The sequence below is a fragment of the Vidua chalybeata genome, chromosome 6, assembly GCF_026979565.1.
Source record: "Vidua chalybeata isolate OUT-0048 chromosome 6, bVidCha1 merged haplotype, whole genome shotgun sequence".
NCBI classification, from domain to species: domain Eukaryota; kingdom Metazoa; phylum Chordata; class Aves; order Passeriformes; family Viduidae; genus Vidua; species Vidua chalybeata.
In genome coordinates this window covers 38458920-38476626 of record NC_071535.1, presented here as the reverse complement: position 1 = coordinate 38476626, position 17707 = coordinate 38458920, and the positions used below count along the sequence as shown (strand labels likewise).

Here is a 17707-nt window from a genome sequence, read left to right as displayed (position 1 = left end):
TGCTCTCATTCCTCTTAAACCCAAGAAGAAGCTGAAGGGACCCCAAGAAACTCCCAGAGGAGGTGTTCAACACACTGCTTCCAGCTTTACCTCCCTGGACTACAAGTCATTTGATGCTAAGAGGATACTCAGCAGGTGAAATATCAACACTGGCCTTTTTCTGGGCCTGGTGAAGCTCAAGCCAGAAGGCAGACACAGGGCCCACAGAGTCCTGAATCAAATCTCCACATGCCTTCCTGGCCAGCACAGCTTGGCACAGGAGGGACGAAGACCTAGGCACTGTGCAGGAGGACCCCAACTGCCTCTTGAAACAGGAGCAGCAACAGGGGCTGATCTCCAGCTCCCTTCCTCTCTGATGGGATTAGGTTTCTACTATCTGCATTTTTGCTGATGTCTGTGCTGCAGCTAATGGCCAGCTCTGAATCCATTAAGTTCACCGTGTCCTGGTCTCCGGATGTGCTATGGGCATCAATACCTGTTCACCTTGCCATTTCGTGACACTTTCACTGCTGCGGGCTTGCAACAGTTCCTGGGGTCAGAGCTGAGTAGGGTCAGCAGCCAGGAGCTCCAGCTTTTCTCCAAGTCAGCCTCCAGCATGCCCTCCACCAGTTCCAGCTCTGCCATCAGCACAGCTGGAACACCCAGCAGTCAAAATGCCAATACAGCAAGGGGTGGGAGTTTCATCCTGTGTGGTCCTGATACCCCAAGTTTCCAACTAGCAGTGCCCATGGGTAGGGACTAACCCCACATCCCCCTGGCTCCCTTGAAATGCTCTTGAACATCCTGCACGAGGTGGTGCTCCCTGGTGGGACAAGGGAAGACCATATCCCAGCACAACAGGCCAGACTTAGCCCCTACACGTGCTTGTCGAGTCTGCACCATCTCAGGCAAAATTAATTAGGTTAATTACACCAAAAAAAGGAGACAAAGGGACTCCAACAACCCCATATTGGCACTCTACCTGGAAAAGCTCACAAGAGCTACAACACCATCCACCTCTGGGGAGGTGCCAGGGGCACGGCTGTGAGCCAGGTTGTCAGGTGCCTGCTGTTCATTGTTACCAGCAGAACTGGTAAGTGTTTTTGGCTGAATAGTTATTGATTGAAAACTGCAGTTTCCAGACAGCTCAGAGCTATTTGCTCCTTCATTACAAGTTTTGGACAAGAACAAAATGCTTTGTTTTCCAAGCAAAAAAGTCTCATTTTGCATTGTTTTGTTTGTAATTGAGCTACATTGCATTTAAAAGAAAAGATAAAGGGTCTCTCAAATTTGTCTGTGTTGAGTTTTTCTCCCTCCAGCTTTTCATTTTGGGCACTAAATCAAGCAATTAATTATTTGTCTAGCTCTGGTCTCCAGACAAGCTGAGAGCATCATGAGCCAAAAGGCTGGAGCAGCTCTGCCCAAGCAGCAATGCTGAGGAGGGTGGTGTTTTTTTTTTTTTTTTTTTTTTTTTTTTTTTTGTGCTGCAGGCTCCTTTCAGGCCTTAGCTTGAGTTCCCTCGGGGTTAGCAAACATTCCCTGGGGAGAGGAGAGCAGGGCCCTGTGCAAGGAATGGCCGGTACCTCACCACAAGGGATCCACCTGTCCAGTGGGCAGCAGTTCAGGACACACAAGGTCACTAGCAGTGCTTGGAGGACATGCGAGGAGCAGGGCTTCCCATGCCAACTGCCCTGCACAGAATCATGGGATAGCCTGAGTTGGAAGGGACCCACAAGGATCATCAAATCCAACTCCCAGCTCAGCACAGGACAACCTCAGAAATCGCACCATGTGCCTGAGACCATTGTCCAAATGCTTCCTGAACTCTGTCAGGCTTGGTGCTGCGACCACTTCCCTGGGGAGCCTATTCCAGTGCCCAGCCACCCTCTGGATTTTTCCTAATGACCAACCTAATCCTCTGCTGATACAGCTTCATGTCATCGGCTCGTGACACCACGGTCCCTCACTAGTCCTGCTAGTATCAGTCACTGGAGCAACTCTTCCAAATTCCATCTCTCACAATGCCAAACTCTAGCCCAGCAGCCAGGCACACACAAGGCACTGACCAACAAGGAAAGGCAATCTCTCTCTTCTGCGTGAAAAGCAGCTGAGCTCATGGATGCAGTCCGGTACCTCTTCCACAGGGACTAGCTCAAACTGGGAGCTGTGCTCAAGCAGCCACTCCTACATCTTCCCTGTCCAGAGCTATTCCTGGTACCAATGCCCTCAGTGCCCAAGTGAGGCTGAAAGCAGAGCTCATCCACACAGGAATGGAACAACTGCACTATAAATAGCAAACCAGAATGAGGCAGGCTCTAAAAAACCCAAGCAGCAATAGTGCCATCCACTCAGGGTGCCCTGGGTATTTTGTATGACCAGAAGTGATTCTGAGCTACAGAGAAACCTGCACGTTGCCAAGAGGCTCTGACAACACTGGAGAAAAAAACTGTTGTCCAGGCTAAGACACAAAATTTACCTGAAAAAAAAAAAAACATATAGGGCATCTTGCAAACTGGAAATGAGGTAGCAACTGACAAAAGCCAAAAAAGCAGGGGAAGTGGATCCCAGAGGGGAGGCAGTTCCCAAAGCCAGGTAGTGAAAAGCAGAATACTCCCAACATCCAAACCCATTACCAGCCCTCCTCCCTTCCTGCTACTCCTTGTGTTCCTGTCCATGGGGCTTCTCACACTGCTGAGCTAAACTGTGAACTTGCACACCAAAGGACAAAGGCAGGGAAGAAACAGCATAGCTCAATTCAACCAAGCAGCACATGAGTGGCTGAGGACAAAAGCTCACGTCTTCTGCAATCCACAGAAGTGCAACCTCTGTGCAGTGCCCAGTCTGCACCAGTCTGCCTCCATCTGGATCCACAAATACTCCACTTTCTCCTTCTCATTGACACTGTATGTCCTATAAAGGGATCTCAGCCTCCCCAGATGAGGATACAACCAGCCTCATGCAGCACTGCCAGGCACCAGCCTCCCACTCTTTTGAGGGAGCACTGCTCTTTCAGCAGTGCTGCAGCATTTGGGCAGACGCTGGGAATAAGAGCACAGAAGAGACTCTTGGGAAATCAAGAGAGGGGTGTATGCAAAGGGAAGGCACACACCTGAACCAAATCACCCAGCAAGTAAACACACAAGCACACACACAAAGGGAAGCATTTGCTTCCTCTGACAGAAAGGTTATTTTGTCAGAATAAGAAGATGGCACTCAAAAAAAAAAAAAAAAAAAAAAAAAAAAAAAAAAAAAAAAAAAACAAAAAAAAAAAAAACCAAAGGAAAACCACCAAACCCCTGCTTTATTGCTCCTGGAGCACCAAAACAAGATAGGACACAAAAAGCCAAGATAGCCAGTGCTGACTACAAACCCAGTGTGAGAATTCTGTAAGCCCACAACTCTCTTTGCTTCTCCCCCATGGCTCTCCTGTCACCCCTCGCCCTTCCTCCTCAGCGCAGCAAGCGAGGTAGAGGTCTCAAGTTTGGCCAAGTTTCCACTCAGGGAACAGAAGCTTGATAACAGGCTGGACAGGATGTGAGCACCCATTGAGGAAGAGGATTAGTAACCCCTTAATCTGCACATTTTGGAGTCTAAGCACTTTGCTCTGCTCTTTAATTAAACTATGGAGTGCAAAGATTGCCAGAAGGTAGAGAACAAGGAGGAAGAAGGAAAGGAAAGAAGAGACTGTGGCTTAAAGGCTGTTCCTTGCAGCTTAAATGCAAGGGGAGGGTGTTACTAGCAGGGATGTATTTCACCTCAAGTGCTTTATTCTGGGGCTGTTGAGCATCCTATTGCCTTCCCTGATCCAATCTATGTGAAGGTCAGGGGCAGGACGAAGGGGAAACTGCGTGATGGCCTGGGGATGACAAAGGAGGGAGCAAGGAGATCTATCAGACTGGACAAAGCTTTACCTGTGGCAGCTTTTTCTGGCTGGCCATGACTCCCCTCCCAAGTCTCCTGCCTCCTGGTAAACAGTATAAGCGCCAGAGCACGTTTGTCTCCACACACCTGTCTGCACAAAAGGGCCTTGTTCCAGCACTTATCTGGCTCCATGGTGGGGAGGGGCCAGTGCCTCACTGCCCTGGCACCCAGGCAGGATGTTCAGCTCCATGTCGGGCTTCTTTGAATCTACTTGGCAGGGGAAAATTTCCTGACACAGGTAAAAAGGGAAACCTTTTAGCACAGCCCAAGACAAACAAAGCAGTTCAAATAATGCCCTGCTTCCCTCAAGCTATGCTCAGGCACACGTGCCCGTGCAGAGTAGGCAGCAAGCCTGAGGCTCCAGAAGCTATCTGAGCAGTGAGGATAGGAGCCCCACAGCACAGCATGGGGAGAAAGACAGCTAGTGCTAGAGCTGGGAATAGAAGAGCAAAGGAATGGCCTCACCTCCTGAAATGCTCTGCCACCAGCTCTGCCCCACCAGACCAAGGCAGGGGGTATGTGTGGGCAGGGGCAGCCTGTCACTCCAGCGTTCCTCTCTTCCCTCACTCCTATTCTTTGGAATTCCTCTCCTCTGTTTGCTTTGTTTCAGACCTCAATGAACAGGAAGAAAAGGGAAGGAGCCTTGACAAATCCGATCAAGGCATAGACATTGCTGAGGCTCCCTCCTGCTGGCATGCCAAGCCCTACACTAATGAGGGGCAGGGGGAGAGAGGTGGCCACTGAGAACAGTGGCCCCAAAGAAATACTTGATGTAACAGACAGAGGGAAAAAAAGCTGCTAGGACAGAACAATGCCAGCACAAGCTCCCAGCCTTCAGAAGGGGGTCTTCCCATTTTCCCTGGCCCAGAGAACTTGTTGCAGCTCCTCAGTCCATGTCCCAGTGACTTACTGCACACTATGCAAGAAATAAGCAATAGACCATAGTATTGTTTGGGGAGAAGGATCCAGACATGCACACTCAGGAGAACAGCCACAAAGATGGGATCACACTTTATTCAAAGGATTGCTGTGGATAATCTGGTCCTTCCCTCCAGAAAACTGGGCTATGGGGGCTTGCAAGTGTCAGTGTTGTCTCCAGAGCCTCCCACAGGTCCCAAATACCCACAGAGCCAAGCCCTTCTGCTATGCAATTATCCCCTGTATACCGACTTAGAAGCACTAAAACAGCAAGGGAGCAACCACATGAAAACCATCTACTTAACATACATGATGACTAACCTTTGAAGGCTGCCAATGTTGCAGGAGTCGCTAGGAACAGTTGGAGAAGTCGGCACGGCCTGGTGGCGCCTGTGAGGACCCCCTTCTAACCAAAGATTCTCAGCTTGAAGGGCAGATAAGACATCTCAGCTGTACTTGAGAGTTTTGGAGCATGCTGTCACCTGAAACCCAAAAGACAGTCACGTGAAGAGCTACTGCATAACGGAGCTCTAAGGACAGGCCCCTGCACATCCAAGAGTCACAGATAAGAGCACCCAACACCTTGGTCCTGTCCCTATCCTCTAATCTGCCACAAAGCATGGCTCAGTGTCACCCAAGGCTACCCAGACAGCCCAGGGGAGAATGACTACCTGCATGCTGTATAATCCCAGTTCCAGTTCACTGCACTGTCCTTTGCAAGTTCCCCACCCACGCAAGAAGGACTGTACACATGTCCCCGAAATTGCTGGCAAAGCCACAGCCACCATGTTCCATCGCAACACAAGTGAGTCTTCACACCAATCCTTCAGCAGCATCAGAAGCTGGGGGAGGGATGCAAGTTTTCTGGCACCCTCCCAAACATGATAGCAGCAGCAAGTATCTAACTTGTGAGGCAATAAAGGGATTAACTATCTTGTCCAGTAACCTGAGCCCCCATGACATGCTTTGGGCAGCCCCATAATGGCAGTTAAGAGAGTCTATCCAAATAGATGCACACAGGGAGAGAGAAGGAGTAAAGGCAGAAGAGAGAGAAAGCAGGCAAAAAACATCACACATGCAACTTGTGCTGAAGAGAGCACGGCAGTCTGCACATGTTACTCCTCCTCAAAGGAAATCCTCTTCCTCTGCTGGGATCTTTCCAGTGCACCCCTTTCCTCCAACTGCCACAGAGTTGGGCACACACATTCCACAACTGCAGGATGAAATGGATAAGCCCTTCTCCCAGGAGGCTAGAGGATTCTTAGCTCCATATCAGGAGAAAGCCCAAAACATAAAAACAGACCTACTAATATGCTGAGGCAAAAGAATTGGAGAAGAACTGGGAATTTTGTTTTAAAGACCCTCAATCCACACATCATTCCTCTGAGACGCAGCAGGAGCAGGATCTTAAAAGCAGGTAAAAACCTAGTAAAAGCATGGGTCTGGTCTATCCCACCTGTTTTAAAAGGCCAAACAGAGAAACAAGTGTGCAGTGTGCTGTATTCCTGCACCCCTCTAGCCACAACAAACCCCAGGCCAGCCTGGCACAGCACAATATGACAGAAGGGAGGTGACATCAATCCCAACAAGGGCTGGAAAAAAAATAGTAACAACAGCTGCAACCTGAACAGTGAAATCCAGCAGTTCTAAGAGTGAAGTACGGCACTGCAGTGCTCAGCAAAACCCTTCTTCAGCAACAAGGCCCAACAAAACTTCTGCTTTTTGAGTCTCCCTCAGATTCTGGCTACAAGGTGGCAGCCAGTGAGAGAGGACATGTATGGACCCTACAGCACATGTCAGTAAACAGATACCTGTCTCCTCCATCATCCCCACTCTGCTTGTCCTGATCGATCAGCTCCCACCTCAAACCAAAGGGGTCTACGAGGGGAAACTCAGGAGATGGATACTTCTGGAGCAGTAGGAACAGGTTATGAACCAGAGTGCCAAACCCTTCTGGCATACAGCCCACAGCCCTCGCCCAGGTGCTACCAGAGCTTTATATTTCCGGTTCAGCAGGTAAGAGCCAAGTCCCTCCACCTGGGCTAGGAAGCAGAAGCTGCTGGCAACAACACTGAGTACTTTCAACAGCAAAGAGTTTGAAAAGCAAAGTCCCTTCAGCAGAGATAATACTGAGTGGGGAGACCCAGATATGTGCCTGTTACACAGCAGCACTGTCCACTGGGATCCACCACAGCATCTCGGACAGCAGAGTTCCCATTCGGACATGGCAGGAGCCTCATCTCCAGGATGGAACCCACATCATATGGCCGCAACCCAGCCACCAGCAGTTATTTACACAGCACCACACACAGGACCTGCAAGATCTGCAGCGTGCTGGGACTGATCTCAAGGTCTGCTGCCTTCTCCAGGTGGGGTCAGGGGAGCTTAGGGTAATGCTGGGGGAAAGAAAGGTCAGAAATCACAAGCAGCTACCCTCTCCCTCAGTGCCCAGTTGCAGTGCCCTCTCCCTCAGGGCCCAGTTGTATCTCTCCCTTGGAGTGTTTCCATCAACTCAGGCCATCAGAGAACTACGTGTCCAAAAGTTTTTTCCAACTGCATCACATGGTTATTAAAAGACATGGCCTCTCCCTTTCAGCCTTTGGCACAGGCAGATTTGAGTATTACAGGAGAGACTACACATTGCTAATGAATCAGGGAAGGCAGTTATCTGAGTAACAATCTGTGGCTCTAAATGGATTTCTGGAAAAGGCATCTGGAGGCAGGAGGCAGTCAGTATCTCACAGCAGGGCTCTGCACACATTGCCAGACATGTTGTTCCTCCTGGGAAGCCAAAAAGAGTCTTTCTCCAGAGATGCCAAGTCTGAGCTAAGCTGGGAAGGGCAGGGGCACCCTGACAGAGAACAGCAACAAAATGCCTCCAAGTCAAAACACACATTAAAAGGCCCCTTAAGCTTGTTTGACCTGCATTTCCCTTTCCGTCAGACTACTGCTTCAAGTAACAGACTTGTCAGCAATACTTCAGGAACTTAGGTACTACACCACCAGCTTCCCCTGCCAGCTGTTACCTTTCCAGACCCCAGGAGGGCTTTCCAAGATCAGAAGTACAAGCTGCCACCACCAGCATTGCCATGCTCAGAGCATGGTGTGCTTCATTGCCCTTGTTTCCTCATTTGGACAGAGATTTGTAGCTCTCCTGAAAGGTGTTGGCCTCCAGTGGGATATCATGAGTGAACAAGGCCTTCCAGTCTAGGCAGGGTTCATGTAACAGAGACTAAAATACTCCCTGGACATGCCTCCATCTACAGGTTATTTGGAGCAAGTCATAATTTATCCCTAGCTATCCCAAAGTATTGGCTGAGCTCATCCAGAAGCAAAGAAAATACATAGCCAGACCAAGGTGTGAGAGCTGAAAAGGGCAGAAAGGCATGCCCTAAAAAGAGACAGGGCCAGAAAGGCCATCTCATTCTTCATCACAAGTGCTCACTTTCAACCACAACCAAAAAGATTCACATCCCTGACCTCATACTGCCAGGCAACTTCCCTTCTGGTAGGGGAAGGTCAGCAGGAAGATAAGGTTGGGGAGAATATCCACTTCCCACCTCAACTACCCATCTCCCAAGACACAGCCAAGAATCAATATTCTGAGTGTATCCTCCCACATCCTGCTCCCCAGCTCCAACCCTGGCAGGTACTGTACAAAAATCCCAGCACTCTGAAAGACATGTTTTGAGGCTTACTTAGGATGAACTGCCTTATACCCGCGGCAGTGCTGTGCCTGGAGTCAGGCTTCCCAGAAATGGCATGGTCTCATGGATCTGAGCAAAGAGCAAGACACTAGCAGCCAAGCAAGCTGGACTTCAGCACTGTACCCACAGATGGGCTGGCAGAACATTTGCTTTTTTTTTTGGTTTGCTTCTTTTCTTACTGTTATTGCTGAGCCTGCACCCCTCATCATCAGAGCCTTGGAACTATTTGGCCTCAGCTACTGCCAGTGGATTTCCAGTAAGCACAAGCCCTCAGCACCCAGACTGGCAGTAAGCACTAAGGAAAGAGTTGCTCCTAGATCATTCTGGGCACAGTCAAGAGAGAAACTTGTCCCTCAACCCAGCCTTTCACTTCCTGCCACCACACTCACCATGGGCACCATAAGCCAAGGCAATTTAGGTTTTGCCCAGTCCCATGGACTTGCTGCTGCTCTAAGAAGCCACCTGGTGCTCCCTTGCAACATACTTACCATAAAAAGGCAGCATGATACTATTCAAACTGTCCTCCAAACTCAATTGCTGCAAGCAGGAGATGAACAAAAGGGAACATGACAGTTGGTGGGACAGAGTTTGGGGGCAAGGGGTGAAGAGAAAGCATCTGCCAAAATGCTCCTTACTCAGGGACAGAATCTAGCTGTGCTGTTCAGAGTAGCCCAAGGACTTTGTGCATCAAGCTTCACCTCTGGCTGAAGACAAGGTGTCTTTGGCAGTCTCCTAGGCAGCCAGCTCTCAGATTGCCGTCTGGCAGAGTTAGAGCATCTCCTTGAAGGAGAGCAGCTCTGGCAGTCTGCACTGGATATGCCCCTAGAGTCACCAGCAGCACACACCTACCCCAGTAAGCTGTGCTGGAAACCTCTGTCACAGGCTTCCGGTGCTGTCTCACCTGCCTTTGCATTTACAGTAGCAGCCCAGCCACCGTGAAATTCAGAGAAACTCGCAGGTAGCACTGCATGTGAATAGAAAGTTGGGTCTATTCCATGTGATTCTAACTAAAAAGGTTTGTTTAGCGCCAGACTGCTTGCCAGCGGTGTCTCGTGCCCTTTTTGAACTCAGCCTGCTGGAAAACAAACCCTCGGGGGAAGAGGAGAGATCAGGAAGGATAAAGTGCCTGCCCATGCAACTGTAATTCCCGCCGAGGAAGCCGCAGGCACACACTGTGCCCATTGTGCGGAGGTAACCGGACAGGAGGAAGGAGGGGCGGCTCGGCCCAGCTCTGTGCGCACCCGAGAGGCCACGAAGCGCCTCCTAGCTCACGGGCACCGCCGATCTTTGCCCCGGGCAGCGTGCGGAGCCAGGCCCGGCTACGGGCAGGGGCGCTGGCCAGCAGCCTCGGCTGAGCGGGAGGCAGAGCCGGGGCAGGGCACGGCACGGCGGAAGGAAGGTCGCGGGACCGGGCACAGGCTGGAGCCACTTCTGCAACAGGCTGCAGCCAGGCGGGCCCCGCTCCTCCTCCCGCCTGCCAACGGGGACAGCCGTGCTAGTGCGGCAAACTGAGCGCAGCGGAGCCCGCGCGAGTCCCGCGTGGGCTCCAGGAGACCCCCCACTGCACGGCCCGACCGCCGCCCTTCTGCTCCCCGCTCCGCTTCCCGCGGGCCCGGGCGGGGACAGACACTGTCATGCACGGACGCGAGGATGAAAGCCCCGTCCCCGAGGCCCCCCAACCTTTCCGTGCCCCCAGGGCAGCACCTCCCCTGCTCCGCACGCAGCGAGTGGGCACGGGCCGTTCAGCCCCGAGCGGAGCGGGGCTGTCCCTGCCTCCTCGGTCATACCTCACCTTTCTCCACGCAGAGCCCTCGCCAGGTGCAAAGCGAGGTTCCCCACTGCCGGGCAAGTAGCGACCCGGTGCCCATGGCAGCCCCCGGCTGGGACGGGGGTTGCCGCACGCCGCTCCCCGGCGGGTGACGAAGGGGCACGCACCGCTCCCGGTGCCTGCTCTCATTCCCCAGCACCACCGGGAACTTTTTACCGGTGCCGCAGCCAGCCCCGGCAGCTGCCCCGAGCAGCCCCCGACGGACGGCCGGTACCCCGCACACCGCCTGCAGCCGTGCCGCGGAGCGCCAGACCCACGCGTGGGCAGACCCCCGCCCGCCGCAATGCTCGAGGAACGACTCCTTCCCGCAGCCCCCCAAAACTGACCGCACCCCGGCTCCTCACCCAGCGGCAACTGCATCCCCGTTCGGGACACCCCCAGCCCGTCCTTACCTGCCCGGCTACCGCCGCCGCTCCTTCAAACCCCCGCCCCGCCGCCCATCGCCCGCTCGGCGCTCGGCCCGGCTCGGCTGGTCGGGGCGGGGCGCGGCGGGGGCGGCCCCGGAAGCAGCGCGGCGGCGGCGGCACCATGGCGGCGGCGGCGGCCTCGGCCCGTGCCCGCGGAGCCGGCCCGGTGTGGCGGCTGCGCCTGCTGTGCCAGCGCTACCAGGAGTACGTGAGGCGGCACCCGGCCGCCACGGCCCAGCTGGAGGGCACCGTGCGGGGGCTGTCCTACCTGCTGCCAGGTGCGGGAGCGGGGAGGCGGGCGAACCTTCCTCCCTCCGGCCGGGGTCTGTGGGCCGGGGGGGGTGCGGGCACCGGGGCCCAGTGGGGAGTGGGGGCTCCCCCGGCTCCGTGCGCTCGCTGTAGCCGCTCTCTTCCCTTCGCAGGTCGCTTCTCGGACTCGCACGCGCTGTCGGAGCTGGGTAGGTGGGCAGCGGGTCGGGGCCGGTGCTGTGCCCTTGCCCGGTGCATGCGGGTCTTGCTCCCCGAGCCCTGCTTTTGTCCATGCATTCCCGGGCAGCTCCTGGGAGGAGTCTGCACATCTTGCTGCCCTTCTTCCCTCATCCCCTGTCGGGGACAGAGACAGCAGGGCCTATGTGGCTTACTTTCTGTGCATCCATTCTGCACTGTTCTCTTACTTTTCTAGTGTACTCTGCCTCCAACCTCCTAGTGCTGTTAAACGACTGGATTCTCCGAAAGGACCTGCAGGAAAGCCTGCCAGTGGTAAGGCTGGAGCGTGTGGGAGGAGGATTTGGGACACATGCTTTCTTCCTTGCAGGAGCTTTCAGGGCGTGTCTGTAGAAGCTTAACAGGTCTTTGCTGTGGCCTCACTTTGTGGTCAGGTATGGAGAAGCCAGAGGCAACCTTTGAATGCAAGTAAAATAGCAGCGCTGTCCCTTAGCTCCTGGTTTGGAGGCGTGGCCAGAGCACTCCCTGGGCCGCAGAAATCAGGCCCTAACTTGCACCAGAAGCTCCACAGGCTTTTTTGAGAAGCTCAGAACTTGAGCTAGGTAGAGGTGTTGATGAATAAACCATTGCTGTTTACACAGCAGTGGCTCTGGAGCACTGAAGCTCTTGATACCATCTGTCAGACTCTTCCTTTGCATAGTGTATTGAGTAAAACAAATGTAAGCGCCTTGGTACTACGTCTATCTTGCATGAGCCCCAGGCCGGCTCCCAGCATTGTTAAACCCTTTGGGGAATGGGGAAGAGGTTGTTTTTCTCCAGACAAGGCTCTTCTATTACAAACCTGCCCAGTGTGTGGGTTGGGTGTCGGCAGTTCCCCGAATGGAGCATCAGGCGTGTAACAAACAGAAATGCACAAGATTTGCTTCCCTGGTTAAAATTGAATAGAATTTCACTTGTATTGTCTTTATTCTCAATGGATCAAACCCTGTGGTTGACAGCAGTAGTAAGTTCCCACATGGATAGCAGAGACCTAGACTGGAAGAGAACCCACTGTCTTGGGGTTCATGCCTGAAATCTAGTCTGATGCTGTGTTCAGCCAACATTCGCTCTGTTGTAGCTGTGGACTCTGGGTTCCCTTCCCTCTACTCCAAGTACACTCCCTCATCAGCTCTGTCCAGAGAGGAGGTTGTCTTGTGTCTCAGCTCCGGGATGAGGAGGAGGAGAGGGTTTTGCTGTGGAGCTCAGGCACAGTGCCACAACCCAGGAGGCTATCCTGCTGTGTCAGTTGGGGTAGAGGCAATATGAAACACAGATGTGATGTTCTCCCTGTTTTTGGAGTAGAAACTCCATGTGATACTGTGATGTCTCAGTCTGCCCCTGCTTAGAGGTGGGCTTGTGTGTAGGCTTCAGCCGCAGTGAAGACACTGCTTTTTGTTTCTGGAGCTGTGACTTCCAAGGCCATCTGGTGCTTATTTCTGAGGGTCCCACCAGACTGGGCTGTGTTTCTGCCATCTTTAACTCCCGAGCAGAACCTGCATCCTGTCCCCCTCCTCCCCTCTGTGTTTTGCAGTCGCTGCCCCAGCAGAAGCTGCTGACCTGGCTGAGTGTACTAGAATGCGTGGAGGTCTTTGCAGAGATGGGGACAGCCAGGGTGTGGGGGGAGATGGGCCGGTGGACCATCATTGTCCTCATCCAGCTGGCTAAGTAAGTGCTGCGGGCAGAGGGGAAGGGGCAGTGTGTGCTCGGAATGGGGACCTGGAGGGCACTCCAAAAAATCCCACACAGGACTGAGCTGCCAGTCTCTTAGGCTGGGGGGATTTGGAGCTTCACGGTGCACTGGACTCTGTGCCACAGAAGGGAGCACTTACATCTCTCACCTTGCCAGTTGCTCTGAGGAGACCGGAGTGTTTCCCTCTTCTGTAGAAGCCATCTCTCCAGTGTAACGGGAACCCAGCTCCATAGTCTGGTATTGAAGACTTCCACATGTCTGTTCACAGAGCCATTCTTCGTCTCCTGCTCCTGCTGTGGTACAAAGCTGGCATCCAGATGTCTCCTCCCATTGTGCCACTGAACAGGGAGAAGCAACAGCCTCTCCACCCTCAAGGTGAGCCTGTGGTGTTGTCATCATTGGCTTGGTGCCTTGCTGAGCCACATGTCTTGTCCTGCTGGAATTACTCATCAGAGCAGTGGCTTGTGCAGCACATGGAGCCATAAGGTGTCTTTACTCAAGGCTGAGCTGTGTTCAACTTCACACCCTTTGCAGGGGATGAGTTAGCTTGGTGGCAGGGTTGTCCTACTATCTGGAAGGAAGGGATGGAAAAGTCCAAGCTGGGAATTTCTGGCTGAACCATGAGTCAGGCTGCACGTGCCCTGGTCTAGTGATGAGGAAAGAGGCCCTAGACCTGGGCAATTGTCAGGCAGATTTACCTTTTTACCCTACTGCCTACTGTTAGCCCCCGCAGAATGGTTCAGTTTGCACTAAATCAGCCTTTCAATCTGCTCTTCTTGGTGGCAGCCCTGGGGTGTGAAGTGTATTGCTTTGAAGCCTGACCCCTGTGGCTGTTTCCTTCTGCAGGCATGGAAGACAACTCCTCAGGGAAGGATCAGACCTATGTTGGCAGGCGTTCCAGCCGTGTTGTGCGCTCTCTACAGAGCAGTAAGTAACTGAACCTAAGTTTTTCAGCCTGAGCTGTTCCTGCTCTGTGCCTTCATAGATGACATGGGTGTGAGCAGTAAAGGGTATTGGAACATATATTGCCACTGACTGGGCCCACTGTGGATAGGTAGGGGTATCAAAGCAACCAGAGATGTACTGCAAGGCTAGCACTAAATTGTGTTTTCCCAAGTGAGCCATGCAACAGAGACAGCTCTTCATCATGGTTATGCTTTGAGGAGCATGGATCTTACAAGTACCTCTTCAAGCTTTCCTCTTTCACACCTTCACAGTGCAAGAAAGCAGGGAAACATGATAGGAAGGTGTCCTGGTTTGGGCTGGGATAGAATTATTTTTCTTTCTGGTAGCTGGTACAGTGCTGAGTTATGGGTTTAGTATGAGAATAATTTGATAACATTATTACAGCTAATAGTGTAGGTTGTTGAGAAGTAGTGGTTACTCTGAGTCAAGGACTTTTCAGTTTCCTGGGTTCTGCTAGCGAGGAGATGCGCAAAAAGCTGGGAGGGAGCATGGCCAGGATGGGTGACCTGAACTGGCCAAAGGGATCTTCCATACCATAGAACGTCATGCCCACTGTATAAACTGTGGGAGTTGGCTGGGAGGGGCCAGTCGCTGTTTGGGAATGAGATGGCATCAGTCTGAGGATGGTGAGTGGTTGTACATCACTTGTGTTTCTTGGGTTTTGTTATCTTCCTTTTCATTACTGTTATTATTGTTACTATTTTTGTTGTTTTACTTTATTTCAATTATTAAACTGTTCTATGTTAATGCAGGAGTTTTACCTTTTTCTGATTCTTCTCCCCATCCAACCGAGGGCAGGGGTGAAGGGCTCCAGGGCCAGGTGGAGTGAGCTAGCAGTCATGTGATACGCAGTTTCCAGCTGGGACAAAGCTTTTATTTGTGTTAGTAACCAGACCTGCTTGTTTCAGCCCCGTCCCTGCAGTCGCGGCACTGGGGGTCCCCCCAGCAGAGGGAGGAATCGCAGAATCGAAGAGCGGAGGAGATGAACCAGCTTCCCACTCCTCTGGGTCTCCAAGAAACCATCGCAGAATCCATCTACATTACCCGCCCCCTGCTCCACCGTATCCTGCCCTTCTCCGTGCGGGCTCCCAGCGCTCGCGGGTGCCAGCAGAGGGTGCTGCGGGCTCGGCCCGGGTGCAGGGCAGTGCCTCGCCGGCTCTGCTCCCTGCGCGGCTGTGCTTGGGTACTGGACTCGGACCTCTTCCCGTTCTTACGCTTCGGTGGCTGGCCTCAGCCACTAGAGCTGTGGGTGCAAGTCCTCCAGCCCTTTTCCCCGGGGCTCCCAGCCCTGCCTTAGGGTGTATTCACCTGCGCTTGGCAGAGCTTTGTGGGTACGCAGGGGGTCACTTCCCTGCGTGCCTCTTGGAATCTGTCATCTTTTCATTCCTTGACTGTGTGTTCCTAGTTCTGAGTTTAGGAGTGTGGGGCCAGAGATCATGGAAGCCTTGGCTCCTCTCGGCAGTCCTGGACATCTCCAGGTCAGTCTGATGAAGAGTGTTTCTGGTGCTTGGTTTGGTGGTGGCTGGGCATCACACTTCCCCATTCCCCAGTCCTGGGCAGACCCTACTGAGAGAAATATGCACCTGGAGTGGTCTTTAGCTTGGAGATTGACACATCTTCTACAACACTTACAGTGCTCTCTCTTCTAAGCTGGTGTGGGCTGCTCTGCGTGGAGCTGAGATTGGAGGGCTTTAGAAACCCGCTTTCTTTTCCCTGCTGGCTGCTTTTGCTGTGACTTAGCTCTCTGCCCTCCTCCTTCCAGTCTGAGTTTGCTGAGTGATCTGAAAGACCTGAACAGGCGAGAGCGGGCGGAGCTGAGACGACGAACCATCCTACTGCTGTACTACCTGCTGAGATCTCCTTTCTATGACCGATACTCAGAGTAAGACGCCCTTGCTGGGCTTTTGCTGAAAATTTCCCTTTTAACTGAAATAGCGTCAGGGGACCGGGTGAGTAGATCTGAAGATGTGTGGGTGCCTGTGACCAGGTTAATCTGAGCCTTTGTATAACAGCTGCCATTGCTGTTTGTGTGTTCAACAGCTGGGGCAAAAGATGTCCAGCTGGACTTGTTCATATTCTCTCCCTTTCTAGGGGCAGGATCCTCCTCCTCCTGCGCTTGTTGGCTGATTATGTGCCTGGAGTTGGCTTCATCACACGTAAGCAGGTCCCACTGTTATAACCCCATTTCTGTCTGGTGAAGAAAAATGAGGGCAGTTAGGAACATTTGTCAATTGGTTTCCAATCTGGGGAAGGAATTGGGAAGTCCCTAGAGAGGTTAGCACTAGAGCACCCTGTGTTGATGCTTGTGTAATTTTTAGATACTGAAGGAAAAGATAATTGCTTCCTGGCTTGATGACAGTAGTAAACCTCTGTGTGCCCTGAGGCTGCAGAGCTCGGTGTCTGCCACCTAGGCCTGTTCTCCTGGGCTTCCTTTCTGCATCCCAGCTGGTATACCAGGGTCCCAGCTTTGCAGCCCTGTTCTGAACACTTTTCCTTGATCCCTAGTCTGCAGTGTGACCATGAGGGGTAAATGGGAGCCTGGAAGCATTGAACCAGGCAGAAACTGATTGTAAATCAAAGGGCTAAATCAGGTCTGTGTTCTAGTTCTTCACCAGAGGATCCCTTTATTATAGGCCAGTATTTCATTTCCCTCCGCTCTTCCCCTGATGATGTTTAATCCTTTTGTGGAGTGATTCATGGCAGTGATGTGACATTACATCAGCCTGGCATCATGGGATTGACCTTTCTTTGAGGAGGTCACAAAACTGGCTAGCACAGGAGCCACTTCCTCCAGTTAGTGATTTCAGAGAGGCTTTGGAGCCTGCATTAAGCTCTGTGCAATATAAGCATTTTCACTCTACAGCAGATGCTTCTATGTTTGCACCTGCTCACCATTGCTGTGTTATCTTCCTTCTTCCCTGTCACAGCAGTGTTCTCCTGACTCTCTGCATGTGGGTTTTCCCCTTGCACATTGTACCCTTTCCCACTGCAGTTTGAACATGTCATCTGTGAGGGAGTGGTTGGTGTCCCACACCATGGCCATGCTGACAAATGTTTCATACCCCTCTTGGTCCTGCTCTGATCTCTAGCACCACACTGCAGTGTTGCCTTACATCTTGGCAGAAGTAACTGTTCTATTCTTGGGTTCATCTGAGTTGTGTAAGTGGAGATTTGGGGTTGTTTGGATCATAATGAGAAGTGGGGGATATACCCCATAGACACACAACTTGAAATTGTTGCCTTTCTCCATGTGTGATCCCTCTGTTCTCTTGTTTCAGGGCCACTGATGGATTACTTGCCTGCTTGGCAGAAAATCTATTTCTATAACTGGGGCTGATAAGAAAAGAAGATGATTACTCACTGCTCAAATCATGGCTGGACATTCCTAAGGAGGGCAAGCAGGCTGGGGGAAGGATGTTGATAACGTCTAATTTTCAGTTAAATCATAAATGCGAAGTTCCTGTTCTGCAGAGCAGGGAGAGGGTTGTAGGCAATTTTTTAAACAGATTTAGGCGTGAATGATGGACACTAAATGTGTAGGGAGACCCTGGCCACCTATTTCTCTGGACCATTCTGTGGCTGCAGTGATGGTGATGGGGCAACTTCTTTTTAGAAGCACTTGATTTTTTCTTCTTTTGTACAGCTGTGCTATAATAAAGCCAGGCAGTGTAGTGGTTTTTTGGAGAGCACTGTCTCACATGTCACGGTGCCGAGGTTGACCCACAACCTGCTCGTGTTGGCCATGCCTGGCCCATCTGCTTGGAGCGGATTTGTCTCTCAAATAAACTGACTGAATGGAGAGAACTGA

General features: G+C 52.2%; 2 protein-coding genes across 4 annotated transcripts in view; one reads left to right on the top strand and one right to left on the bottom strand.

Annotated features, from left to right (window-relative positions):
• LARGE2 (LARGE xylosyl- and glucuronyltransferase 2) overlaps positions 1–11170 on the bottom strand; it is a 23837-nt gene extending 12667 nt beyond the window's left edge. The window contains exons 1-2 of one of the 3 annotated variants that reach the window (XM_053944579.1): positions 11029–11170; positions 5140–5300 (exon numbers count right to left, since the gene is read on the bottom strand). The gene's annotated coding sequence lies outside the window, so the exon portion shown is untranslated. Of the gene's footprint in view, positions 1–5139; positions 5301–10317; positions 10363–10745; positions 10819–11028 lie in introns of those variants that run through there. The other 2 variants (XM_053944580.1, XM_053944581.1) reach the window with 2 other exon arrangements.
• PEX16 (peroxisomal biogenesis factor 16) lies at positions 10860–17707 on the top strand. The gene is made up of 11 exons (XM_053944586.1): positions 10860–11038; positions 11183–11218; positions 11443–11519; positions 12775–12908; positions 13202–13308; positions 13780–13860; positions 14808–14960; positions 15305–15377; positions 15662–15781; positions 15991–16055; positions 17178–17707. Exons 1-11 carry the CDS (start codon positions 10882–10884, stop codon positions 17234–17236), a joined length of 1062 nt encoding a protein of 353 aa, XP_053800561.1. The 5' UTR covers positions 10860–10881; the 3' UTR covers positions 17237–17707.

Bases quoted from the DNA above. Each gene is read 5' to 3' on its own strand.
- PEX16 (XM_053944586.1), top strand. From the start codon at position 10,882: ATGGCGGCGGCGGCGGCCTCGGCCCGTGCCCGCGGAGCCGGCCCGGTG. The intron at 15,378-15,661 runs GTCAGTCTGATG...TCCTCCTTCCAG, and splicing joins GCAGTCCTGGACATCTCCAG to TCTGAGTTTGCTGAGTGATC. The intron at 16,056-17,177 runs GTAAGCAGGTCC...CTCTTGTTTCAG, and splicing joins TGGAGTTGGCTTCATCACAC to GGCCACTGATGGATTACTTG.